General features: G+C 43.5%; 1 protein-coding gene across 6 annotated transcripts; it reads right to left on the bottom strand.

The window, feature by feature from the left end:
• Window positions 1-1805: 1805 nt before the first annotated feature.
• On the bottom strand, window positions 1806-27858 carry ALDH8A1 (aldehyde dehydrogenase 8 family member A1). 6 transcript variants are annotated; one of them, XM_053288233.1, is made up of 8 exons: window positions 27683-27858; window positions 20944-21005; window positions 16467-16610; window positions 14940-15095; window positions 11711-11860; window positions 10463-10719; window positions 5197-5358; window positions 1806-3467 (listed from the first exon to the last, which is right to left on the bottom strand). In XM_053288233.1, exons 3-8 carry the CDS (start codon window positions 16534-16536, stop codon window positions 3015-3017), a joined length of 1248 nt encoding a protein of 415 aa, XP_053144208.1. In that variant the 5' UTR covers window positions 16537-16610; window positions 20944-21005; window positions 27683-27858; the 3' UTR covers window positions 1806-3014. The 6 variants fall into 6 exon arrangements, with proteins under 6 accessions (XP_053144208.1, XP_053144203.1, XP_053144184.1 ...); XM_053288228.1 differs by having other exon boundaries at window positions 16467-16614; XM_053288209.1 differs by having other exon boundaries at window positions 16467-16614; window positions 27607-27858.
• Window positions 27859-27950: the final 92 nt, after the last annotated feature.

Genomic DNA, 27950 nt, shown 5'->3' on the forward strand with positions numbered 1-27950 from the left:
CTTTTAAATTTTTGTTTCCAATAATAAATATTTTGTCAATGGTGACGGATAAAAGAAGAAAAGGATTTCAGAAAGAAATGTATCAGCATGAAAGCGAAGCAAGAACTTCAGTGAACAAATGAAGCACTCTGCTGCCCTCTTATGGACATAAATGATGAATGATCTTAAATAGTAAGATTACAGGCACTCTCCGACTTACACACATCTGACTTACAAATGGCCCATACTTGCAAACAAAGCTCCATAACATATTACATTATTGAAGTCCCCAACTTACAAATGCCAGTCCACACATTCAAACAAGCCATCCCTGATAGGAATTATATATGTTCTGTGTTATGAACATCTAACGTTTGGGAACACAATCTGTTTGTAAGTTGGGGACTCCCTGTATTTGCCTTGTACATCTTTGTATAGCAGCCGAAGGAAGATGACTGTATTTCCATTTTCCCATTTGTCCTCATGTCTACTCTGTTAAGGAGATCTAGCTTTACTCCCATTTTACAGAATCTCTGTTGATGGAAAAGAACAAGTGATTGAAAGTGTACTTAAATTTAATTGTCTCTGTGCTAGACAACCATTTTGATTCAGTTGCTTGATTGGTCTGGATGTAGGAATTCCAGGGTTTAAACCCACCCCACATAGAGATGCAAAACAAATTTATTTATTTAGTATATTTGTATACTGCCCGAAGTTTGTGTCTCTGGGTGGTTTTACAATAATATAATAAAAGCAGCAATCAAAACATTTAAACAGTTTAAAACAAATTCATGTTAAAATATAGCTAAAAGCCTGAGTGAACAGATATATTTTACGCATCTTCTTAAAAACTCCCAGAGCTGGGGAGCCTCTTACTTCAGCATGAAGCACATTCCAAAGCCTCAGGGTGGCAATGGAGAAGGCCCATCCCTGTGTAGCCACCAGATGAGCCAGTGGCAACTGCAAGGGGACCTCCCCAGATGATCTTAATAGGTATGGGGCTCATAACAAAGAAGGTGTTTTCTTAAATACCCCAGACCCTAAGTTGTTTAAGGCTTTATTGGTTATAACCAAAACTGTGTATTTTGCCTGGAAACATTGGTAGTCAGTGTAGTTATTTTAATATAGGTGCAATATGATCTCTTCAAGATGACCTGGAGGCCTTTGCTGGTGTCTGACCATAATAGCAGGGTAGGCAGGCAGGGCACGTGCCCCAGGCGCCACTGGAAGGGGGGTGCCATTTTAAATAATAATAATAAAAAATTAATGGCCACCGAAAACAAAATGGCCACCGCACATGATCAAATGGCCTCTGTGAGGCCCTAGGCCATGCCAGGCCTCACAGTGGCCATTTTGTTTTCAGCAGCCATTTTAAAAGAAAACATTATTTTAAAAAATGGCCACCGCACATGCTCAAATGGTCCCTGCGAGGCCCTAGAGGCTAGCGGGGGGTGGGGAAACCTTTGCAGACCCACACACACACGGCCTTTAGGAAACCCCCCGAAGGGGCTACAGGTAAATTTTTTAAAAATATATATATTATATAAGTCACTGTACACATATTTAGTTTGGCACTATGTGCAGAGAATAAGGGCTTGTGAATACTGAGCTGAAGCTTATGAGCTAGGATTGTATTCATTTGCTCTTACTTTGCTTCTTGTGATAAGTGAGTTAAATGTGATGTCTTAATAATATGACTATTAATAGTGAATTTGTCTTTGAATCAGTGTGAAATCCTTAGTATTAAGGCCCACTGGGAGTTTCTTGCTCTCTTTCTCTCATTTTAACTGTCTTTCTGAAATCCTAGAATATATTCCAAGCAGTGACACAGTTTACTCTGCATATCCTTTAATTATCTTCAGAGTATCTAGGAAAAGTCAAATTCTCCATTTATTTTTAAAACTTATGTAATAGTGATGCTACAATGCATAGTAGAGAATTAAATAGGCACATCTGTTTAGTTTTCCAAGTACACCTCCACATAGTATTTGGGTATTTCATGAGCCCCAGCATACTGAAATTTGTAGTTTTCCAGCATTTTTTGGTCAGGCTACATCCACTGCTAAACAGTTTTTGAAATATTAAAAGATGAACGAGCTTGACTTATATTTTTCAGCTGATATTATGGTAAAGTATAAGTAGTGCTTGCCCTAGGCGCTATTTTCCCTAGATACGCCTCTGCATAATAAAGATTGACTGACTGACCTAGAGACCAACCTGGCTGGTGCATTTTGCACCAGTTGCAGATTCTGGACTGCATACAAAGGCAGCCCCACATAGCGTGTCCAAGGTCATACTGGAAAGCCTAGAGCTAGAATCTTCATTTGGATCTCTTTGGTATTAAGATCCAACTTTTAACTGGCATATGAAAGAAAACCAGTCTTGTACAACCATCAATCAAATCTGGCTTATGTTAAGATGCTGTCCCATCCCATTTGAAGTACAACTGGTCTCTGAGTTGTTGGTTTTGGTTGTGTGTGCATACACTACACATTACTTCCCTCCCATTCTTGCCTTCAGACAATTGGTTCAAGGAGCAGACCTTGGTGAATGCACACTTAACAGGACTGGAGTGGGGACAAGGGCACACAGGCAGAAGCATTTGCCTACAGACACATTCTGCTATCTCCACTCAGACATAGGAGCCACCCTTGCTAGCTGCAAGCCATTGGATACCAGTTACCATGCCCTCCATGGGTGACTGTAGGAATTTTTATTGGGGTGAGGGGAAGTATATGCAAATAAATAAAAGCTTCTGCTGCTCCTTATTAATCTGCCCATAAATCTGGGCCTGCAGGAGACACAACTGCCCTCTTTCCACCTCCCCGCATGGACACTCCTGATTCATTCCTTTTTTTTCTCCACAGGAAGGCAGTCAACCAGACAACATCCATGAAAATGGAATAATGGATCTTAAACCACAACCAAATATACAGTTCTAAAGAAGCCATGTCTTCTTGCCATATTCCGGATACATTCAGCAGCACATACAACACCTATTTATTATTCACATTAAGTATATCCAACAATACATTTCAGTGTTTTATTGTAATTGTTTTCACCTCAGTGAAGAACTCAAGGGAATCTTTTGCTCCCTCTCTGCCTATTCCAGAGGCTTTCATACCCCCAAAGGGCAGATTCAAGTCTCTGATAAGCCAGCAATTCGTCCACACCAATCCAGACTGGAGCTTCTTAGCAACGCGATGGACCCGCGCCACATTCCTGGACCATATAGTTGCTGCCAGGCCATACTTGACCCCGTTGGCTCTCCTGATCACTTCCTCTTCTGTATCAAACATGGTGACACAGGTTACAGGACCAAAGATCTCCTCCTGCATGCAGCATGAGTCATCGCCAATGCCAGCAATGACCGTTGGAAGCATGAAATAGCCATTCTGGTTTGTGGCAGGAAGGGCCATGGAATCAATTCCCTCTCCACACAGAATGTGAGCTCCTTCTGCCTGAGCTTTTTTGACATAATTCTTTACCTAATGAAAGCAGCAACAACAAGAACCAAAAGTGTCATTTTTAGAAAGGGCTGCAATTTTTGATTGTCCATACTAGATATACAAGGAAACACAGAAGTATGTATTGTCTGTATAAGAACAACCCTGCTGGGTCAGGCCCAAGGCCTATCTAATCCAACATCCTTTCACATAGTAGCCCACCAGATGCCTCTGGGGAGCCCACAGGCAATAGGTAAGGGAATGCCCTCTCTCTTGCTATTGCTCCCCTGCAATTGGAATTGAGAGGCAACATCCTCTGAGGCTGGAGGTAGCCCATAGTCACCAGACCAGTAGCCATTGATAGACCTGTCCTGCATGAATTTGTCTAAGCTCCTTATAAGAACATAAAATTGAAAGCACACATAAGCCCTGTTCACACATTATGTGCAACATATGAGCCCAATCCAGACATTACGTGGTATTAGTGTATAGGTGCCTGTACACTTGTACACGTTTGTGTGAATGACTGTACCTGTGTTCATTTTAAAAGTGAACCTGGATACAAGCTTTCAAATGCATGGTACAGATAGGAACGCAGATACTTCTGTATCTGCGTTCAACATATGTGAATGACTGCACCTGTGTACAGATTTGTACTTGTTGTACAAGTGTTGAACACAACATGTAAATGGGCCTATGTACAATTTGTGCACATGTGTACAGATCTGCATGCAAGTATACATTACTATTTACACATTACGTACTATGCACATGCACTTCCTATCATAACCTGCATTTGAGGGGTCTGTACCCAGGTTCATCTCTAAAATGAACACACATACAGTCACTCTCAGAAAAACATGTCCATGTGTATGGATTCCTGTAGGCAACATACCGTGTAATGCCTGGATAAGACTGTAAGGTTAGTGAGTTCAGCTATTTAATTAGCAATGATAACAGTTAATATGAATCAGGACTGGAGGGGGGAAAGATCCGAGCCTATGATCTGAGGCACCTTCTCTTCCAGTCGCTAGCATGGAAAATGCCAATCCCAATTAATGTGTTGTTAGGAAACCCACTTTTTTCTTTTCGTTTACCTTTGCTAAATGTTCTTTACTTATCAGTGCTCCCATGTCAACTGTGGGATCTAAGGGACTTCCAACCTTCCACTTTTTTACACTTTCCACAAATCTTCTCAAAAAACCTTGGTAAAGGTCTTCTGAACAAAGCTTCTGCTAGTGCAGAATCTAACACTAAGCACCAGTGTTCCCTTGCAACAGGGATTCCCAGATATTGTTAACTATAACTCCCATAATACCCAGCCAAAGGCCATTGCAGCTGGGGATAATGACAGTTGTAGTCAACAACATCTGGGAATCCCTGTTACAGGGAACACTGCTAAGCATGTCATACTTTCTTGGCCTGCCGTCGACATATTTGAAAAGCAAACATATAAGAGGAAAGAACATTTCTAACTCAAATGTTTTATTCCTTGGGGTAATTCTGCATGCAGTTCTGACAACTACATGGCTAAAGCTGCATATAATGCTCAGAATGCTTGATTTTAAGTAGTACCTTAGGACTACTTTTTTACCTCTTTTCTAACTTTAAAAATCTTTCCACTCTCTTGTCCCAAGCTGGCTATGGATATACACACAAGAAAAACACTCAGCCTATGATTTGAGGCACTTTCTTTTCCAGCCGCTAGCATGGAAAATACCAGTTCCAATTAATGTTTTGATAGGAAACCCACTTCATTCTTTTCGTTTACCTTTGCTAAATGTTCTTTACTTATCAGTGCTCCCATGTCAACTGTGGGATCCAAGGGACTTCCAACCCTCCACTTTTTGACAGTTTCCACAAATCTTCTCAAAAAATCTTGGTAAATGTTCTTCTGAACAAAGATTCTGCTAGTGCACAGACATATTTCACCCTGTGGTGGTGGTGGTGGGGAGAACACAAATGAACAGGTGAGAAAACTGTCAACTCATGGATGGCTATTACTGCAAATGTCCAAAAACAGAACAATTTTTTTAACATCTGTAAAGTGATAGCACAAAAGCCTGACTTTACTGAAAGTGTTATTTAAATTACTGAGGAGACTTTCTCTCACAGGCCTCATGTGTCGAGAGAATGCACAGCAAAGCTTGAGCAAGGACAAGGTGACAAAGAAAGAGGATTATAATGCAAGATATAAAATTAGTCCACTGAGTGCAAATATCTGTGTATTGCAGTATTTGTTGTATAGTGACAGACTAGACATTAATTCTCTCAGCAAATGTGTGCTCCCAGTTCTATGTTTGCTGAGGTAATGGAGAATACTGGGGTGGGAGGAGCATTTATTGGGGAGGAATTGTACCCAAAAAAGGACAAACCTTTTGTCTCTCCTGTGCCCCAAACCCTGCAAACCATTTTAATCCATCCAGAATTCACTTCTGATTTCAAAGCAGATGATATCCATCACCCAAAAAGTGGAAATAGAGGACACTTTAAAACAAAAAATCTCCACGTTGCATAAAATTTGCATATATTTTTATATATGCATATTTTGATTAAAAAGTAAATATAAATACAACTCACCACTGTGGAGCCAATACCAGGTAAGCTGTATGTCTGCTGTCTAGGTGTTGAGTTTTCAAGGCCCTTGCTGCTTAACGGTAAATCCCTTGCCTAGTTAGGTTTACCACACACACAGTCCTCTGTCCTCCTCCCTCACAGCTCACCCAGCCTGCTCTCTCCAGCCAGGCCAGCAACTTCCCCTCTTGGCTCCAGGCAGGGCAACCAGCTAGCAATGGCGCCTGCATGCTGGCCCAGCAGTGCATGCATGGTCTACCACTTGCTTGCCGTTCTCTAAGACTACACACATTTATATACTGATTTTTTCAACAGAAGGTATCACCGTGGTTTTCAAAGAAAAATGAATAAGAAGCAGCTTGATAAGAAGCTCCCCTGACCCTAAGGGGCTCACGGTCTAAAATGTAATGCAATGGGACACCAGCATCAGCCACTGAAGGAATACTGTGCTGGGGTTGGATAGGGCCAGTTGCTCTCCCCAGGATAAATAGAAGAGATTCACCACTTTAAAAGGTGCCTTTTTATTCAGCTAGTTGGGATAACTGCTAACTGGGTAAAGTTAGTTAGCTAACTGCTAACTTATCACTGCTGCCACCGCCGCCACCGCCTCTGTGCTACTGCATCATGCGGCTCTGTGACCTGCTACTGAAGCAGAACCTCCCCTCTGGCTTCCCCATTGGATGGATGGTCAGTAGGAAGGGGGAGGAGGCAGAGGAAGAGAAGCTGCTCATGAGAGCAAAGGGCTCTGAGTGAACAAAATGTTCCAGCTGCTCCCCGGCACTTTGGACACCACAACACAGGCAACAACAAAAAAAGGCCTTTTGGTACCCAAAATAGTTACAAGTCCTCTATAAAAGTCCCTAGTTGGCAACCCTACAGGTAGGGAAAGGGTTAAGGAGTCCTTCCCATCTATCAATTTGCCCTGTGAATGATTTCCCCAGCTTCTTGTTAATATTGTTAATATTGTAGGAGATATGGAGCTGAGAGCTCCTGCATTTCCCTTAAAATGTTTAGTTAGGCCCTTTACCTTTCCTTGTTTAAGCACAATATTTCCTCTTCTACCCCCTCTATTGCTTTCAAACATGTATGTTCACTCAGGGGCATAGCAAGGTTGGATTGGTTGAGACAAGATTTTAAAATGGGCTCCACCTCACTGTTGTGTTTTTAAAAAAAATATATATATATATTATATCTCCTATGTGCCACAAAAAAAATCCTAAATTTTTTTTAAGGTTTTGTAAATTGTGGACGATGCAAGCCATTTAATGGTACTAGAGAAAGACATGCTGTTCTGGTAGCTCCAGGTCTTAACACTCACATCAATTTCGGAGAATGACAACAACTGAAGGAAACCAGGATGGGTGTGCAGCTGGGGGAGTCAGTCATGTGACTTGCCTCTGGTGGGCCCCCAAGGCAGTGGGCCCCCAGACAACTGTCTCCCCTTGCCCTATTATAGTTACACCCCTGTGTTCACACAATGACTTCCACTTTAAGTGATGCCATGCTTATCATGTGAAATACTGTCGTTATTTGGGCTCAGACACCCCACTTCAAAACACAAGATTTTGCCAAGAAATAATTTGACACATTCACCTCCAAGTCATGGAGTGATGATCAATCAAGTGATGTGCCTGTATGTTTGAATCATCCCAGGGACCAGCTGTCTGAAAGAGGCTCAACCTGTGACCACAAGCAGTGGCACTGGTGGAAATGGAGATGGATATATGGGGCGTAGCTCAGTGGAAGAGCACATCCTTTGCATGCAGAAAGTCCCAAGTTCAATCTCTGGCATGTCTAGTTAAAAGCTTCTGATAGCAAATGATGAGAGAGAGAGAGAGAGCTCTGTGTGAGACCCTGAAGAGCTGCTACCAGTCAGACCAGCCAGTACTGAGCGAGGTGCACCCGAGGTCTGACTCAGTATAAGGCAACTTCCCTATGACATGTTGTGGGTTGCAGTGTCGGAGCTTCTAAGAAAATTTTCAAGAGGTATAGCAATTGTTTTTCAAAGAAGGGGAAGCAATTGCCCACACCTGTCTTGCATGGATTGCTGTCACACTGTATGTTTCCTGCCTAATAACTCAATAGCAATGCCACTACACTTGCAGTTCAGCAGCTTGTAATATAGATGTGACCACTTGGAATGCTCAGAAAATTAATTAATTCATCCCTCAAGTTCTGTTAAGGCTCCAAATGTTTATCAAAGCAGCTTACAAGCAAAACACACAGAGAACAAAATTACAGTTAAAATAATAAAATCATACAATTAAAAGGCAAGTAAAAGCAACAAGCAGTATGACCACAATCCATTGACTAAAATATAAACATGTGGGGAAATAGTTTAACAAAATAAGCATGTATCAAATTTTTAAAAGAAACTATTTCTTTAAGATAGTAAGCAAGGGGCCATTCAGATCTCTCTCGGAAAGGAGTTCCATAACTGGGGTCACCACTGAAAAGGACCTATCTTTGGTATTCACTAGCTGCGTCTCTGTCAGTGGAAGGCCAGACAGCAGGACCTTGGTGGCAGATTTCAAAGGCTGGACAGATTATATGGGAGCAGGCACTCCTTAAGATAGTTCTAGATTGGAGAAGCTTTAAAGCCAAAACCAACACTTTGAACTGGGCCTGAAAGCTCATCAAGCTTCTCTGTAGTCTGCATTTAGAAAACTAAGTGGTGTTCCCTTACTCTCATTGAAGGTTTTGTAAGTTGTGTAAATTCAACATGTAATTTACAAAATAATACTGAGCATTAAATGATCCATCACAACCCACTCTCTGTTCGGGGGGGGGGGAATCACACGTCCAGAGCATACAGACAACCTCTCTTTCCCATGACTGCAGTAATCATTCACACATCCTCGCAGGTTTCAGTACCCATATAACTTTGAAACTGTGGCCACATTCTCATGTAACATGGAACCGCAAGCAGGTCCAATACTCTCCCTTCCAAATTTGAACATAATGGAAAGCATCCTCTCTGCAGTCAGAAAGACTGCAGAGGGGAGGGGGAGCTGGCTGTGCAGGCTTCCTTCTTGACTGAAGGACAGCCCACACAGCCAATCACGCTGGATTTGAGGGAGGAGCTTCCTCCCTCAACTCTGCTTCCAGGGGAAGCAGTCTGTGGTTCCAAATTTGGACGTACTGCAGACTGCCTGGAACCTTGAGTTGCCATGATGAAACTCACTACAACCCGAGGGTTCATATTGGAGTTCCAAATATGAACCCTTGGTTTCATTGCCACGCCAAGCTGTATTTTCCCGCATTTGGATGTAATGTCTGCAGAACCTGGTCCATTCATCTGCGGTTCCTCGTTACCAGGGTTTTCTGAAATCATATTAAGGATGAGTAGCAGTGTGCATACAGAGAAGGATCTCTCCTCCATGCATCAGATTCACCAGCAATCAGCTACTTGACAAGTATGTTCTCTATTGGGACTTCTTCCCATAGCTTCTTTGTGGGCGACGGCTTGAATTTGGGTTTCATTGCCCTTAACTTCTTTTGATCCTACACAAGATGTCTCCTGCTGTGGAGTGTGGTGAGGATTTACCCAAGTGACTGCCTGTTATGGAATTGCATGTGGGTCCCATCCTCCATGGCTTTTGTGCAAGGGAAGGTTGAATGTGTGCTTCATTGTATTACATACACCCACCGCCAATATCCCCTTGTACCTTAAGCTTCAACCCCGAGTACATTTCTGCTCTGGAGATTTTTCTGAAGTGGCTTTTCACTTTGGTTGTATGTGAATGCTTTTGGAAGATTTCTAGGTGGATTGGAAAGTGTACCTCGTCCTCGGATGCATTGGGCTAGTACAGCAACTGGACCACAATTCCCAATGTGCAATGAGATAATAGCAATAGCAATAGCAATAGCACTTACATTTATATACCGCTCTATAGCCGAAGCTCTCTAAGCAGTTTACAATGATTTAGCATATTGCCCCCAACATTCTGGGTCTCATTTTACCAACCTTGGAAGGATGGAAGGCTGAGTCAACCTTGAGCCCCTGGTCAGGATCGAACTTGTAACCTTCTGGTTACAGGGCGGCAGTTTTACCACTGCGCCACCAGGGTAATGTACTTGTACAAGATAATGTCCGCATGAAGGTGAGAGATATCATAAATGTACCATGATGCATTGATGGTGTCTCTCATCTGCATTGATTGGTTAGGAACTACGAGCAAGTATTTTTTTTAAAAATCACGTTTTTTCCAAGCCTACATTGAGAAAGCTTGGAAAGAACCAGTGAATCAAGATATGTGGAGCTTACTCATCACTATCACTGAATGTGCATGAAACAGTATTTTCTCAGAAAGGACATTATGTTAGACCAATTCCTATAACCCAAGCAATCAGTCTTTGACTGAACCAAATTCTGTTGCAAGATCCCATACATTTTTGAGCTTTACACACAAAATGTGTTGCTTTGCTTGTGAAAAGATAGGAACCTGACCGTTTGCCCATACCTGATTAGCAAAGCTGGACCTTACGGTGGCAGGAATACATTCAACCAAATTGGCATCCTCAAAGATGATTGCTGGATTTTTGCCTCCAAGTTCCAATGAGAGCTTCTTGCAATGTGGAGCACTCCTTTCAATGATGCGCTGGCCAGTGAGCGTACTTCCAGTGAAAGAAATCAGTGACACCTCCGGATGGGAGACAAGGGCATCGCCAGCTTTGGGACCACTTCCAAATATAATGTTCACCACACCTAGAGGAAACCCTCATAGGCCCAAAGATACAAAACACTAATGCTCTTAAGGTACACTGAACGGTAGCTTACTAAACTAGGTAATATGTTCCCTTGAAGTAACGAATGCAGTGATCATCAGTTTATACTGGGGCAGTTCATCCAAGATGCTGGCTGCACATATGATAAAGAATGCTGAGAGTGCACCCACTTTGACATCACAGGAGGGTATCCCAACATCCTATCAGTGTGTGGGCTGTTCATTTGAATAACTGCTGTACACATGCTCCTCCTAATATCTATTTAAACTGGCACTGGGAGCACACCAAGAGGAGTGATTCAGATGAACAAGACTCCCATGCGATAAAGGGGCACAGCGATAGCATGTTGGGATGTCCTTCAGAAACTTCAAGGCAGGTGGGCTCCCAGCCTCATTGTGTGTACCAGAATGCATGTTGTCTGAACTGGCCCACAACACTGCATAACACTAGATATAACCTGGCTGTGGAAATGTTCCTTCATACACATATCATTTCAATTATTTTTAGGACCTATTATGGTTCTTTAATATATATACACATTTTAGAGCGTTACCATCAACAGTAATGTACTATCAGGGCTATAGTTGCTCTTAAAAGTGGTCATGTTACCTGACTCCCAAGTGTGTGTGTGTGTGTGTGTGTGTGTGTGTGTAGATAGTTTTGTTAAAACTCATGTGGGCTGTGTAAATTCAACATGTAATTGACAAAATAATTCTATGTGCTATTTGATCACATCCCACCCCTGTTTAAAAAAAAAAAAAATCACATCCTGTATCCAGAGCATTAGACAACCTCTATCCCATGGCAATATGGGGGCGGGGGGAGAGAAGTGTTCAATTGCTGCTGTTGTGTTATATTAATAAAAATTATGTATTTATATATTTATTTATATATCATATTTTTATACCACCTGATATGTACATCTCTAGGTGGTGGAGATTATGCTCCTATACTAACGATTTATCCACCTATTCCAGAAGTACCTGCTTTGGCTAGAAGTTTGCACATCATCCAAGCAGTAACGGATGTCATTTCACTGGGTTTGGCAATGACAGTGTTTCCACATGCAACTGCTGGAGCAATTTTCCAGGTCAGCAGATAAAGTGGCAAATTCCAAGGGCTAATTAAGCCAGCTGTGGGGGAAAGGAAGGAAGGAGTTCAGTACATTTATTCAGACAAAATTCTTGGCACTTAGAAAAAACTGAGATTCTCCTGATACCAAGTCAAAGGGGAAAGTATGATGCATTATGAAAGAAGTATTTTGACAGATCCCCCCCTTCTGTTCTATACCCTGCTACATATCTAAACATAAGGATCCATTTTAAATTGCTATCTTATGTAGGAAATATTCACTTATATGGATTTCCTATGTGTATATTTTATACTCCGAGACAGTGAGTCTGCTTTAATTAGAGTTTTGAGGTTTTATGTAGAAAATTATCTTTCAAATGCCATATTTGCAGGGGGGTAAGTGTAATTTTTCACTAAGTCACATTTTAGTTATGGACAAATAAAAATACTGTATTGAACAACATGGTGAGAAATTTACTCAAAGTAGTCCTATTGAAATTAGGCAATGTCCAACTTGTATTTTTAATTCAATGGGACTATTTTTAATTTTCAAGAAAATCCAGAAGAACCCACCATCTAACCACCAAGATATTTAAGTTTTAAAAGTATGCATGGAAGGTTAAAAAAAACCCTATCAACGTTGTAAATAATGGAAATATACCATAAAAACCATGGGATGGGAAAGTAGTATAGACAAAAAATTAATCAACACTCTGTTATGACACATTAATATAGACAATATGTGTGAAATACTAAACGTGCATGAAAAACATGAATATAAAACCACCGGTGAGTAGAATAATTTTTTTTAAATCAGCCTTTCTGCCAAGATCCCCAATATAAATATGCAAAAAATATCATGACTTTCTGGTCAGTCCTCCATAAGTCAAACTTTCAAATAAGTAGAAGTCCAATGTGAATTAAAGGAAAGTCTAGTTGTCCTTAAATCAAATGATCATATAAAATTCAAATTCTGGGCCATTGACATCCACCACAAGCCACATATAGGGAGTATCCTTCCTTTTTTCTCCAAACACATTTCGGCCTATATTAGGCCTTCCTTAGTGGCACTATTACAGGAATCCTTCTAGTCTCCAAGCAGCAGTTATGCTCTCATATGGAGCCAGGTGTTTAGTTTGCAGCTACTAAGATTTCAAACTATCTCTATAAAGAAATAATACATTTTCTCAATACACAGATAACAAAATGTGAAGAATACCACTAAACACAAATTCATAACTACCATTATCATCCCATAGTACAAATATGAAGCATGCATATTTATAGCTTCTAAGTTTTTAACACAATTTCATTTACAAGGAAGTCCACTCTTCCTCTCTCCCCAGACTCATAACATAGTATACAAAATATTAAAAGGTAAAATACACATGATAATAAGAGCAAACATATACCAATCCAACCATGCAGATAGTATTTATACTCAGATGTACTGACATGATGCATCAACATGCTAGCTGTTCTATGCTTATATAAATATATTGAATATCCCCATAACACCTCTCTAAAAAAACCCAGACAGCATATGCACTTACATTACTAGAAATTTGGATATTCTGCCAGCATGGTCATATACTTATGTCCCCCACTTTCAAAGGTGTGGTCCCACCCTAGTAGGAGAAGGTTTTAAATACTTAGGATCCAGCTAAAACCCCCTCAAAGGTTTTATCCAATAAAATTTCCTCTTTAGGACCTAATTCTGATGCCACTGAGTTCCCTTCTGAAAGGTTTGATTAACAAAAGGTGGGATGAATCCTGAAATATCATTATATAGAGTGCTGGGGATCTAACCCAACACATAGTTCAACTTGTGTTAGACTCCATTCAAATAGCCTCCTAATTGGATTGGTGTACGTCTGCTCTATTATTATTCCTTGGAAAGCCGGAAACAGGCGGCATTCTATAGCAGAGTCTCAGCCCGAGTGCATTCACTTGGGAGGAGGCAGAGAGGAGGAAGGAGATGAGCTCGCCGCAGTCAGCAGCAGGCTTTTAGAGGTTAAAAGGAGGCACCCTTCCCTCCTCACCCCCTGCTGCTGCCCCCAGAGACAGAGAGGAGCGGCAAAATTTGAAGAGCCACTCCTCAAATTTTGCTGCTGTAGGCAGATGCCTCCTCTGCTTCTGCGTTAATCCACCAGTGTGTATAGGGGGCATTTGAATGAACAGCCTTCCCTCCACATGAGATCAAAGGATGCACTGGAAAAGAACCAACCAGGATGTCCACAAAGAACATCCTGACAGGCACACACTACTTGCGTGTCCCTTTCGTGGCAGTAGCTTTCTTGTCCAAACCAGCCCAAGGTCAGTGAAAGAGGGTCCTGCAAAATGGCCAAGTTTTCTAATGATGTGCAACCATTATAGCAGAATTGCTGCTGTGGGGCCGGGCTTACAGATTTGCTATAATTGGTGTTTGGATATTCTACAATTATAAGTTGAAGTCCGATGTAGCAACAGAAACAAAAAGAAATCTTCACCTTGTCACATCCACTTTGTCAATGCAAGCAATGTGTGTCAGGCAGCTAAAGTGATTCCCTGCAACCCACCCTGCAACCCCCCTAAAGCCGCTATTAAACATATTTATTTGTTTATTACATTTGTACACCACCCCAAACTTACATTTCTGGGTGATTTGCAACAACATAAAACAGGTTAAAACAAAAATTAAAACCTTAAAACAATTTAAAACTACAATTCCAGTTAAAAAGCTTGGGTGATTACATGCATCTTTAAAAACCTTTAAAAAGCTGTCAGATGGGGAGGCACTTACTTCAGCGGGGAGCGCATTCCAAAGTCTCAGGGGGTCAAGAGAGAAGTCCCATCCCTGAGAAGTCACCAGATGAGCTCTGCAGATGGACCTCTCCAGATTATCTCAATGTGCAATGGGGCTCATAGTGAAGAAGACGGTCTCTTAAATATGAAGCTACCTTACATTGAGTCAGATCATTTGTCCACCTAGTTCAGTATTGTCTACAGTGACTGACATTTGGTTCCCAGCCCTACCCTGGAGATATTAGGGATTGAACCTGGGATCTTCTGCATGCAAAGCAAATGCTCTACCACCAAGCTACAGCGTCATCCCTTACTATTTCTGCCTGAAACTGCTTCCGTTCTTTGGAAAGGCCTTACCAATTCCCACTGGTGCTTTCACTGTATAATGCATACAGTCCATATGGTCCATCTGTGTGCATTCTGTTGTCTGGTGAAGGATGGAGGATGAAAAAAACCGGAAATTATATGCTGCTCGGGGGATGTCCACTGTTCTAGCAAAGGTGATGGTTTTCCCTGAAACAGAGAGAGATTCAGGGAATGTTTCCACATTCATTGCAATCCGTTGGATATTTACGACTTTTCTGAAAAGTCTAAGTTCTGAACTAACTTGTAGTCATGGAATGAAAATAAGGGCATCGCCTTTAACGAATCAAAGAATTCGGGAGATGGAGAGGGCCTTGGGAGTGCTATGGCATCCCTGACAGATGGCTGTCCAGCCCTTGACAGTCGTCACAAGTGTTGCACTGAAAAAGAAACAAAAATCAAGTGCACCCAAAATGTTCTATAGCCAGGTCAAATAGTAAAAAAAAAACCTCAGCCAAAAGAAACACCATCACACACAAAAGAGGAAAAACAGAAAGAGGTGGTCCATGCGCTGGCTGGGGGGAGGTGGGAAAAGAAAGGAGAGAGAGAGGGAAAGAGGGAGCAGAGGGGGAGGGGGGAGGGAAGAAGAGAAGGAAATACGCACTGTTGCACCAATAGATCAGAAAGGTTTTTGGCATTCATTTTCTTCTGAAGTAATGGAGTGCGCACACATTTTGTACTCTAATATGCAAGCTCAATAGAGCAAGATGTTACATAAAAATCATTCTGAAAGCTCAAGAGAAAAGATAAGCAATAGGAGCTGACTTCCAGAGCTGTTAGTTCAGGCTCTAGCAGAGCTGCATCCAACACAGAGAGGCTGTTCTGAACTTGGTCAGAGGCTGCAGAGCAGTAGAGAGAGCGGGGGGGGGATGAGGGATCAATTTCCACAGTTTCCCCCGTCCCCATCTCTCCCCTGTGCTCTTTGCGTTCTAAAATATGTCCCTGAGAGGTGCATGACCCTCAGGAACATATTTTTGATGGCAAAGAGCACTTTTAAAGTGGCGGTTCTCTTACTTTTAGCAAAGAGCAACTTGCCCTATCCAACTCCAGCACAGCATTGCTCCAGTGGCTGTTGCTGGTATGCCTTATGTTTCTTTTTTAGACTGTGAGCCCTTTGGGGACTGGGGATCATATTTTTCTGTGTAAATGACTTTGGAAACTTGTGTTGAAAAGCAATAGATAAATACAGCCGTGGTGGTGGTGGTGGTGGTGGTGGTGGTGGTGCTGGTAATGAGATTTGGGGGAAGCAGTAAAAATCGCTCCCTCCACGTGCATGCCTTGTTGGTCCACAACACTCTGCTTGAGGTCCCAGTAGCCCTTCTGTGCCAGATGCAGCTCTGGATGTCAGCCTGCATAATCAAACACATGGATTTCCAAATTCTTTTTAATTTTCTCACATGTTATATAGCCCAAGCCCCAGTACCAAGTGTCCTTGTTATTAGTGCTTAGAGCTATTTAACTAAATCTTATTCACTCCGTCACCACTTGAGAATACAGCTCCAGACTGCTTTTGGCCTTTACCTTGATCTTTTGATTCTGCTTGTGCAAATGACTCCAGATCTTCTTCAATAAGGTCTGCTAGCTTGCTCATTATTTTTGACCTTTCTTGGGGAGTTTTGGAGGACCATCCTGGGAAAGCATTTTGGGCAGCTTTGACAGCGGCCTCTACCTTGAAAAGAAAATGAACTGTTGCATTTCACATGATATTCAGCAGGATCACACACACAGTATAAGTAATGGAAATTATGACAGAAAGGGGAAAAATGAACTTTAAACTGTGCAGACAAGACAAATTAAGTTAATTCAAGCCAGACCCCTGCCTCAGAACCTATTTTAAAACCTCAGCTCAATCCTACAGTATTATGACATAAACAAGAGTACTCTGGAGCATGAATAGAATGCAAATTTGTCATCCTAGATATGCTGCCCATAATCCATCTGGGCAACCATACATTTCCCACATATCTAGGACTAAGACATAAAGTCTCAGCTTATCAGGATATTATATACAGACAAGGTTGCACCAGGCATCTCTTTTTCTAGAGTGGAAATTTAGTTTTTCACCATCATTTCCAGAAAGTTAGGACATTGGAAATAATTTCTTGGTCTCTCTGCCCTCTGACTTTGTTCCACATCATTTCTACACCAGGTGGCAGTGTTGAGCTGCTGTTTCATAAGTTTAAAAAGCCAACTACCTTTCATTTTAAGCATATAACAACTTTTAAAAAACCTAATAGTTTTGGTAGCCCTTATGTCAGAAGGCAAACTTTGAGGGTTAACACCACGAATGGTCTTCAAGATAGCTCTTAAGACTCTTTTTTTTTAGACTGGCTTTCAATGGTTTAGCTTCAATGTTTTAGCATTTAAAGTGTTTTAGTAGTTGTTAATTAATACTGTCTTCAATGCTTTTTAATATGTACAGGAAACCACTGGGAAAGATCATCAAGGGATTTGGTGCAGGGTTACCAATATGCTGATGATATCCAAATCTATTTCTCCATGTCAACTTCATCAGGGAATGGCATAACTTACTTAAATGCCTGTTGGGAGGCGATAATGGGCTGGATGAGGGATAACAAGCTGAGGTTGAATCTAGATAAGATGGAAGTACTGATTGTGGGGTGTCAGGGCTCAGGATATGGTTTAGATCTGCCTATTCTGGATGGGTTACACTCTCCCAGAAAGAGCAGGTGCATAGTTTGGGAGTTCTCCTGGACCCCAAACTCCTCAGAATGAGGCAGTGGCCAGGAGTGCTTTCTATCAGTTTTGGCTGATACGGCAACTATGCCCATTTCTGAAGGTAAATGACCTGCAAACAGTGGTACATATGCTAGTGACTTCTAGGCTAGACTTCTGTAATGTGCTGTATATGTGGGGCTGTCTTTGTGTGTAGTTCAGAAACTGCATTGGATGTCAAATACTGCAGACAGATCAGTCTCTGGGGTCTCCCAAAGAGACCACATAACACCAGTTTTAAGAACTGCACTGGCTGCCAATATGTTTCCTAGCAAAATACAAAGTGCTGGTTATTACCTAAAAATCCCTTAGCGTCTTGGGTCTAGGGTACTTAAGAGAGCACCTTCTTGTCATGATCCCTGCCGCTTTTCAAGATCACATGGGGAGTTTCAATTACAGCTGCCACTGAATCTATTGGTGGCAATGTGGGACCGAGCCTTCTCTGTAGCTGTCCCCGGGCTTTGGAAAGTGCTCCCTGTTGGTATAAGAATGTCTCCATCTCTGACCACTTTTTAAAAATCACTTAAGACACACCTATTATGTTTAATTATGTTTAATTTTATGCTTTAAAATTGTTTTTATATGGATATGGATATGATGAACATTTATATACTACTTTTCAACAAAAGTTCCCAAAGCTGTTTAGATACATAGATAGAATGCCACTGGCAGGGAACCTCACAAAATGATAGCCCTGATCCACACTGCAACTGCTCTTAGATGTTTCATTCATTCATTCATTCATTCATTCATTTTTCTGCCCAGAGATGTAAGTTTTGGGCGGTATAAAAATATGTTAATAAAAAATAAACACATTTGTATTCCACCCCAAATGCAAGTCTTGACCTTTATTTATGATATTTATGTTCCACCCTTCCACCAAGAAGCTCCGGGTTGTGTACAGAGGTCTTCCTCCCCACCTTTACCCTCACAACCCTGTGAAGTAGGTTAGACTGAGAGAGAGGGACTGGGCCCAAGGTCATCTAGTGAGCTTCATGGCCAGTGAGGGATCTGAACCTGGGCTCCCCAATTCTAATTCAACATCCTGTGCAAGAGCTTTCACGTAAGGCATGCTTTCTTTTTCTTGCTTGCTTTCCTAGCACGTGGATGAAAGTCAAAAACTCAGCTAGAGTTTTTTTCTGGTCACTTGGCAACTCTGCTCCACAGGGATGTCTCATCTGACAGCATCCTTGTAGCAGTTTTAACATAACCTGGATCACCATAGCCTGCTGACCCCGAACCCTCTCAGGAATATAGGAACTTGCCTCACATTATGTATGCCAGGAAATATTATTGATTCTTAGGGGATTCCCTTTCCAAGTCAGCAGAAGGGACTGGAGGAGAGGCTTTTTCAATGGCAGCTTCAGTTGCCTCTAAAGGCAACAATAATACCTACTACCCACACAGATACCAAATCACACAGTCATTTTTGTCTCAAGTTTGCATTTTTGTTCCCTCTTCCCTTTCCATTTATAGTTTGAGACTGTAAGGTTCTCAGGGCAGGATACTTTTGAAAAAGTACCTAGAACACTTTTAGAAATAATAATGATGGCAAAAATCTCACCAAACATATATTTAGTAGTGTGTTTATGCACCAGCTGTTTTAATGGGAAAGGCCCTAAACACACAAGACCAGTAAGTGAAGCTTCTTATTAGAAAGACAGCAGGTAGAGCAAGAGGAAAGTGCTATGTAACATTAGTTGTCTCGGTGCTGTATAATTCTGTGCACAGGAAACGGCCTTATTCCAAGTCGGACTATTGCTCCATCTAGCTCAGCATGGTGCTCTACACAGACTGACAGAGTTTCAAGCAGGGCATATATACACTGGCTCTTCAGCCTTTCAGGCAAGGTTGAATTGCCAACTCTCCTGGACTGATCGGCAGCCTCTGAGAACCAGCATCAGTCTCCAGGTGACTACTGAAAGGTGACATCCTGGAAACCGTGATGGCTTGAGTTTGTGAAATATCAGAAGAAAGCATTGGTGGTGGCAGGGATGGGGGGAGAGCTCCAGGAAGTGCTTCAGTCTAAGCTGGCAGCCTTAAGAAGGTCTTTCCCCATCTATGTAAGTGTCCTGTCTTGGAAACATAACTAGACTTATTTGGCCCAGCCTGAATTATTGTTGCAATGTCTTCCATCAAGTATCTCTCACCACCTAAAATGGAATCAGTTGCATTTGCTGTTTTTCTTGTTAAGAGTTCTCGATCTCTCTGCTTTCTCCTTCAGCAATAATGTCCAAGGCAGCTTTGAGTTAAGTGGCCACTCAAAGTTAGTTCACTTAAAATGCTTTCTGTGTTTCCAGTAAACAATTAGCCCTTCTGCTTACAGATAGAAATGAACTCTGAAAGCACTGGGAAGCTCTGGAAAAGAAGTCAAACTTCAGCTAAGCCAGCTAGTTACACTTTAATAGCAACTTATCTGGGCTTAGCAAATATTTGACCAACCCCAGGCTTAATGCTAGAGGTCGAGGGTGAAACTGTAAACATCTAGATGGACAATTTCTGAAGCTTCAGCAGAAACTGCAACCTTTTGCAATCGCCGGAGCAGAAGTTTTAAAACTTAAACTATTCTGGAAGTATGAAGGAGCAGAAGACACAGCTTTGTTTGGTATAGAAATTCATGCTTAGTCACACAGCAATGGTTGGTTGCTGTTTTGCTGCACTTTAGCATGATGTAATTGGACACAACTCCTCTCTACCTGTTGGAGAAGCTGTTTGTAAAGATTATAAAAACCGATTTCAAGGAAGAGCATTCAATGGTACTGCTTATCTAGGACTTCACAGTGGCTGGAACGCAGAATGCCTTGGTCCCAACATTTTTAAAGACTTTGGATGACACCCCTCAACCCTCGCCTCAGCTCGACATCCTGTAAACGGTTTCACCATTTTGTATTTAGTTTTTAGAGTTTTTAGTGGGTTTTTAGTGGGTTGATGAGAGGGGGGCGTATGGGTATATGTTTAGATTATTCTTGTTAGGTCTTGTAGTAGTGGTTGCAGATTCTTTTCAATCTCGTTGTTCTTGCACAGGACAATGACAATAAAGATCTATCTATCTATCTATCTATCTACCAGCATCCACCAAGCACAATGCCATCCCCGTCTCACTTTTTGATTAGGAAATCAGCTATGCATTTCAGAAAGGAAACCAATAGAATTGATTGTCTGCAAACAATAATTGACACCATTCCCTGGTAATTTTACTGAAGATTGCTCCAATATCATGAAGAAGGAGCAAGAGTTTAGATGCCTCAGTAACAGAACTCACCTCTTCTCTTCCACTGTCTGGTACCTTGCAATATACTTCTCCTGTGGACGGGTCATAGGAATCTAAATAAGAGGAACAAGGAACAAATTGGCCATTTATATAGTTTTCCAAAACCAAGGGAGACTTTGCGCTGGCCATTAGAACTGTTTGCGTTATCCAAGTGTGCTCACTGAACTTCCAGCTCGTACTGCAGAACTATTTATCCTGGTAAGCTTGAACTCCTCCCTCCTTGTAAAACTTCCATGAACTGGATTCAAAAATAGGAACTCTCCATTCCCTAGTCCAAGTAAGCTATGACAACAGCAATTTTACAACAAAGTAGATTATAGATTTCCCTTTAGAAAAACTGACATGATAATTAGGGCTGGATCTGATGGATTTGAAGAGAGGAGAGCTGGTCTAGGAGAGGAGAGCTGGTCTTGTGGTAGCAAGCATGACTTGTCCCCATAGCTAAGCAGGGTCTGCCCTGGCTGCATCTGAATGGGAGACTTGATGTGTGAGCACTGCAAGATATTCCCCTCAGGGGATGAAGCCGCTCTGGGAAGAGCAGAAGGTTTCAAGTTCCCTCCCTGGCTTCTCCAAGATAGGGCTGAGAGAGATTCCCGCCTGCAACCTTGGAGAAGCCACTGCCAGTCTGCGAAGACAATACTGCGCTAGATAGACCAATGGTCTGACTCAGTATATGGCAGTTTCCTATCCTCTCTAATAAAACGCTTGGTGTCCGTCTGTGGACGGACACCAAGTGTGTGTTCGTGCTTGCCTGTTCTGGGCATGCGCAAAGCGCATGCCCAGAACAGAGCAAGGCAGCCGCGAACGCCAGCACCTGGCGGCCATGTTGGGGCCGGGAGAAGGAGAAGTGGCCACTGCCCATGCCGGGAGGAGAGTGCGGGCGAGGCGGCGGCGGCGGAGCCATGGCCACGGCCAGAGGTGGCAGTGGCCGCGGTGGGGCAATTGGAGCGGGAGTGCGGGTGAGGGGGCCGCGGGGCCAGAACCGGCCGCCGCGGGGGGGGGAAAGCGGTGTGGGAAACAGCGGCCCAGAAGCGGCCACCACAAACAAAGGAGAGAGGCACCGGGGGAAGAGGCGCCGGGGAAGCCGGCCGAGGTGGTGGCGGAGCCGCCGCCGAGGCCTGGCGCCGCCGGTAAAGCTGGGCGGGGGGGGAACCTTGGGGCCCTAGCCCGATCCCACCATTCCCGTCCCCCCCCCCATATTACTAAGGGCCAAATTGGCCCTAAAAAATGCCGCCGTGGCCGCTGCCGCCGAACCGCCCTCCCAGCTGCCCGATCCCACTATTTCTACAGGAGAGAGGAGCTCGCTAGCAGAGCTCCTTTCTCTGCAAAGGCTCTTCTCAAACTGGCGCTTTGAGCGGAAAGGACGCCCTTTCCGCTCAAAGCACCAGTTTGAGAAGAGCCTTTGCAGAGAGAGAAGCTCTGCTAGCAAGCTCCTCTCTCCTGTAGAAATAGTGGGATCGGGCAGCTGGGAGGGCGGTTTGGCGGCGGCGTCCGAGGCGGCGGGGGCTGAAGCCACTACTAGCGCCCGTTTTTCAACGGGCTAAAATTCACTTGTGTTCCTATGTTGAAGAGATGGAGGAATTCCGGCCACAACAACCAGTCACATTGGCAAGGACTTTTGATTTTTATTATAATTATTATTAGCAGCGGAAGCTCTTGAGTGTGTTCCCAGGATTACATGAATCATCTGAATCCATTTCTTTTGCAAGCCTGCTCCTTCAGACATAGATTGTTACACTCATTGGTCTGGACTGCATAGGTTGCTGCGTAGAGGGTTTGCATAACCCGGGGTGGTGGGCGGCGAGGAGATTCGATGGGCTTTTAGTTCCTCTCATCTCAAGGAAATGGCCCTGGGAGTTATTTGCACATGGCTTCATGCTGCTGGGTAAATGTTGAGCAAAGCCCCTTCGAAGTACACTCATGGCATTGAGGGAAGCAGCCCCTCCCCTCTGCTTTCGGGTCTGCTTTTGATGCAAGTTCACATGGCAGGCATCTGTGTTATCTTTCTAGCCATTGGGGGCGGGGGCGGTTACTAAAGAGCTACAGCTGCATTTGTAAAGAGAGTATCCCTCTTATCATGCTGATGATTCCATGTCGGTGCCCTGCTCTGCCGTTCTCAGAAAAAGTAGCTTAAAACCAGCATTTTAAAAACCCGGAAATAACTTGAGATAAGCTAGAATTTGCAAGATAAAGCTCGGCTTGTTTGTGGAGTGGGTCCAAGGATCTCGAAAGGACTTTGTGGTAAGTTTGGCTGGTGTGTGGACACACACACTCTCTCCCAAAGGAGATTTGGGTAGAGGCCCTGTGTGTAAAGCCTCCAGGGGTGGGGAAAGAGGCAAATTCTTTTCAAGTCAAAAAGGATAAGGGACTACATCCTAAATAATGCTATACACAAATTATTATTAGCAGCAGAAGCTCTTGAGTGTGTTGCCCAGGATTACATGAGTCATTTGAATCCATTTCTTTTGCAAGCTTGCTCCTTCAGACATAGATTGTTACACAAATTGGTCTGGACTGCATAGGTTGCTGTGTAGAGTTAGCATACCCCGGAGTGGTGGGCAGGAAGATTTGATGGGCTTTTAGTTCCTCTCAAGAAAATGGCCGTTAAAAGAAGCACATATTGCAGTGGATTGTGTTTCCTAACCACACAATTTCTCATACTGTTTAGGAAAAGCAAATAGTTAAACTACGTCTGAAAAATCAATCCGACTTGGATGTTCTTACATGCATTTCCTGTTGTTGGTTTATTTCTTGCATTTAATATGCAACACCCCACCAAACAGAATTTAATTAATGGAATCGAGTAAATATTAATTTGTATTTCATCAGTCTACACAATCTAATAGGAACAGAATCCCTGTGCTACATTTTCAACACACTAAACTGCATAGGTCTGTGCAAATTCAGATGAAAAAATATGGATTTTATCCTAAATTGCCCCAAATTGGTAAAATCCGGATCTGATTTGTTTAAAAAAATCAGATTGGTAAAGTCAGAATTCTGAAATACCGAAATTAATTTCGGAAATACTTCAGGATTGACAAAATTCTGCTAACTTGGCAAAGAGGCACCTTTTAACGTGGTGAGTCTCTTTTATTTAGCAGGGAGAGTAACTGGCCCTATCCACCCCCAGCACAGTACCTCCAGTGACTGTTGCTGGTGTCTATCTTATGTTTCTTTCTAGGTTGTGAGCCCTTTGGGGACAAGAATCCATCTTATTTATTTATTTATTATTTCTCTGTGTAACCCGCCCTGAGCCATTTTTGGAAGGGCAGTATAGAAATCAATCAATCAATCAATCAAATAAATAGAATATTTTCCTCCATAGAGGTAAGTGGGCATTAACTAAAAACAAAATCACTGGCTGGTCCTAGAGTCTTGAAACCTGTCACACATATGCGGAAGGGAGTCAGGGCCCCCTGTATAAATTTGAAAAGGATTGGTCAATTCCCTGATTTTGGTGAATTTTTGTAAAAATGGCTAAATTGGTGAAATGGTTAAAATGGTTACAGGTTGGAACTCAGACTTGTATGGAGACTGGAGCTCGTTGCCATGAAAGGAACATTGCTGCTGTAAAGGGGCTTTCGGTTGTTGATAAGGAGACCACCTGGACGGCCTCTGCAGCTGAGGGGCTGAGGAAGAGTAGGACATAGACAGCCATACTCCTCAGCTTCTGGATCTTCTGCAGTGTGTCATCACTTTGCTCTGCAAAGAGGATAGAGCCCTCGAAGGGAAGATCTTCAATCCTGGCGTGGGCTTCATAGGTCAGACCAGATGAACACAGCCAGGCATGCCTCCTGAGCGCTACGGACGTGGCCATCACTTCGGCTGCACATTCTACGGCAGGGTTTCTAAGTGTGTGGGTCCCCAGATGTTACAACTCCCATAATCCCCAGCCCCAGTGGCTTTTGGTTGGGAATTATGGGAGTTGATGTCCAGTTACATCTGGGGACCCACACGTTGAGAAACCCTGCTCTATGGAGTAGCCGAGTAGAGCTCCTGTTTCTCCACCTGTACCACTTCATGGAGAAAAGCATTAGCTGGGTCATGTTTGTCTTGTGGCAGGAGATCCAAGAAGGGGGCCACCTTCTCCCACAAAAAGTGGTTGTACCTGGCATTGTAGGCCTGGTAATTAGCCACCCTTAAGTGGAGAGCCAAAGCCAAGTAAAGCCTCCTTCCAAAGGAGTCCAACTTCCTGCCCTCCTTATTACCAGGCCCAGAATGACTGTAACCTCTGGACTTCTGCAGAGATGCCTTTACCACAATGGAGTTAGGGATGGGATGATTCTTCAGGAAAGCTGTATCATCCTGCAGCTGTACTCCAAGTTCTCCAAGCGCCTGTTAGGTTGGGAGAGAGCTGCTGGCTTTTTCCAATGCCCTCACATGACCCCAACAATGCAGTGTTAAGGGGCAGAGAGACCAGTACTTTAGCCTCCACATCAATAAGGCTGAATTCCAATTCCCCTTTCTGCTGCGTACCAAGGCTCATGCCTAGGGCAGAGGCCATGTGGGCAACATATGCAGAGTATTGCTTAAGGTCCTCTGACAGAGAAACAGGCTTAGAATCCGATTGAATATCCAGAGGCGAAGACCAGGGACCCCGAGCCCGGAGATCCAGCTTTGCTTTCACTGTCCAACTTGGGAGGCACTAAAGAGTCCTGGGTCAAAGCCATTGAAACCATGGGGGAGTTCGCTTGGCTTTCCACATTGCCCGGTACCGAGCCATCTGGCTCCACAACCCTGAGGAGAGCATGAGCAAGGCCTTCCCTCAGAATGTGAAGGGGGCTCGCGCCAATCGTGAACAGTCCCGGCTTTCCCATAAGCAGGTTCCTCTTGGTATCGAGACCCATATCGGGGTTTCCCATAGTCCGAACAGTCCAAACGATAGTCTGAGTGATAATGTCTATAACTGCCCAAGTCCCGACGCCAAGCACCATAAGAGGGTGGCTCATCCTCAACAAAGGGGGCGCATCATGCAGGTATACTGTAAAGATCTGCATAAACAGACTCACAACAGTTCCAGTCCCAACCGGGCCTGTATTCGGAGAAGCGTTCTTCTGAGTCCCAACACATGCTCCGATCCCTAGGAGGGAGACACTCCTGGCACTGCAGAAGGGTTGAACGACGTCAAGGCAGCCACGACGCATTTCCAGCGGTCTTATCCGGTGAATAAGGCTCCTTATCAGAGGTAGTGTATCCAAGCTTATCGGTCACTACCGACAGTTCCCTACCTGTGTGGGCATAGTCAGGCATCAGGGTAAGAGACCTCTCGGCCAGCGGCGAGCTAGGCTGAACAGAGATCCAAGAGCTCAGTATTGGATGGCCCAGTACCCCGGCCAGGCAACCATGGGACGCTTGGTCCTGTCCCAAAGTCAACTTTGGTTTCTTGGCCAGCAGGGCCTCAGAAGTAGAAACTGGTGTGGGCTTCTTTTTCTTAGGAATAGGTGGAAGGTGTTGACCTGCCAGCAAACTCTGAGGCTGCTACTACTACTTCTTCTTCGGTACTGAAGAGACTGGGGGTCTGGTATCACACGCGTAGGATGCTTGGGCAAGTCATCCAATGGCATCAATGGGACCAATATTGTTGAGGAGTCCAAGATGGGTGCCCCTGGGACTGGAACTGAGGGCAGGAGTTCAAGCTCTGTAGGAGCAGAGTCTGATCGCTCTGAGTGCATTGAAGAAGCTATCCTGAACGACTGCTTCAACGATAAGCCTCCTAGGTCCCACAGGGCAGCACGCAAGCGAGAAGCCCTATTTTTTCGAGCCTGTTTCGTAAACCTCTGGCAGTGAATACAGGTCTCGACAATGTGGGATTCCCCCAGGCAGAGAAGACACTCAATATGAGTATTGGGGAAGGGATCTTAGATCCACAACGAGCACATTTCTTGAAACTCTTTGTGCCTGGCATAAACATCGCAGGCTGGCTGGCCACCACCAGCCGGGACCAGAGCGACAGAGATAAGCGGGGGGAGGGGTACCGTTAAAATAAAAACGCTAAGGAAAAAACACTATTGTGCAAAAAAAGAAAGAGAAGGAAGCAGGGAGAAAAACAAGAAGAGGAAATGGTAACAGTCCTACTCATTGCCATGTTGCAGATTCCATGACGTCTACTGAAGCGCGGACGATGAAGACTGAGGGGATGTAGAGTGGCACAGCCGTCTATAGTGGCAGGGGGTGGGGTTCCCACCCAAAGCAGGAGAATTGAGCTTGTCAGGATCCTACGAGATCTCTGCGCAGGCGCATAGCCCATTGGTGTAAAAGACAGAGACCATGTCAAAGAACAAGCCTTCCTTTTAAAAGACTAATGCAGTCAGCAACTCTAGAAAAGAAAGGAGGGAAACACACATATTGTTGCACCTTCCTCCAAGATCTACTTTTGCAAGACAATCAATCCTTTAAAAATCTTTGTACAGCAAGCCCCAGCTCAGGATATAAGAATCAAAGGTCTGAATCTGGTGCTTTGAGCTCAGCTCCAGAATCCAGGGGAAATGATGATCCCTCAGGGATTTTTGCTGTGTCGGTTCCTGTCCTTCTGTCTTGGCTCTGCTCTGTCACCCAGGGCCTCTACGCAGACTAAGGAAATGTAATCTTCCCACTAGGATGCACATTGTGGTTACAGCCCATTCTGTTGTTCCAATATAATCAAGACCATACATGCCGAGTTGAATCCTTGCTCCCCATCTCCATCTTTTTTTTCCTGAAGCCAGGAGTTTGCCATCTGTCTCCTAACCTTAATAGCCTACTCTCCCTTCCGCCCTAACAAGTAGAACCTCCTTCTCCAGCCTTTTAAGTTTCCTCCTTTGTCAATTCCCTCCCTCCTTTCTAGTCCCGATCGCTGATTAGCAGCTAGCATTTTCACTCTCTCCTTTGGACTTTCGCCAGTCATTCAAGTGATCCACTCTAGGATTTCTTCATTTTGTGCCTCATTTCCCCAACAGAATTAACTGCCATCTCATGCAGGTCCAGGAATTCCATTCCCAAGAACTCTATGGCTTAAA

Source organism: Hemicordylus capensis, chromosome 1, assembly GCF_027244095.1.
Source record: "Hemicordylus capensis ecotype Gifberg chromosome 1, rHemCap1.1.pri, whole genome shotgun sequence".
Taxonomy (NCBI): Eukaryota; Metazoa; Chordata; class Lepidosauria; order Squamata; family Cordylidae; genus Hemicordylus; species Hemicordylus capensis.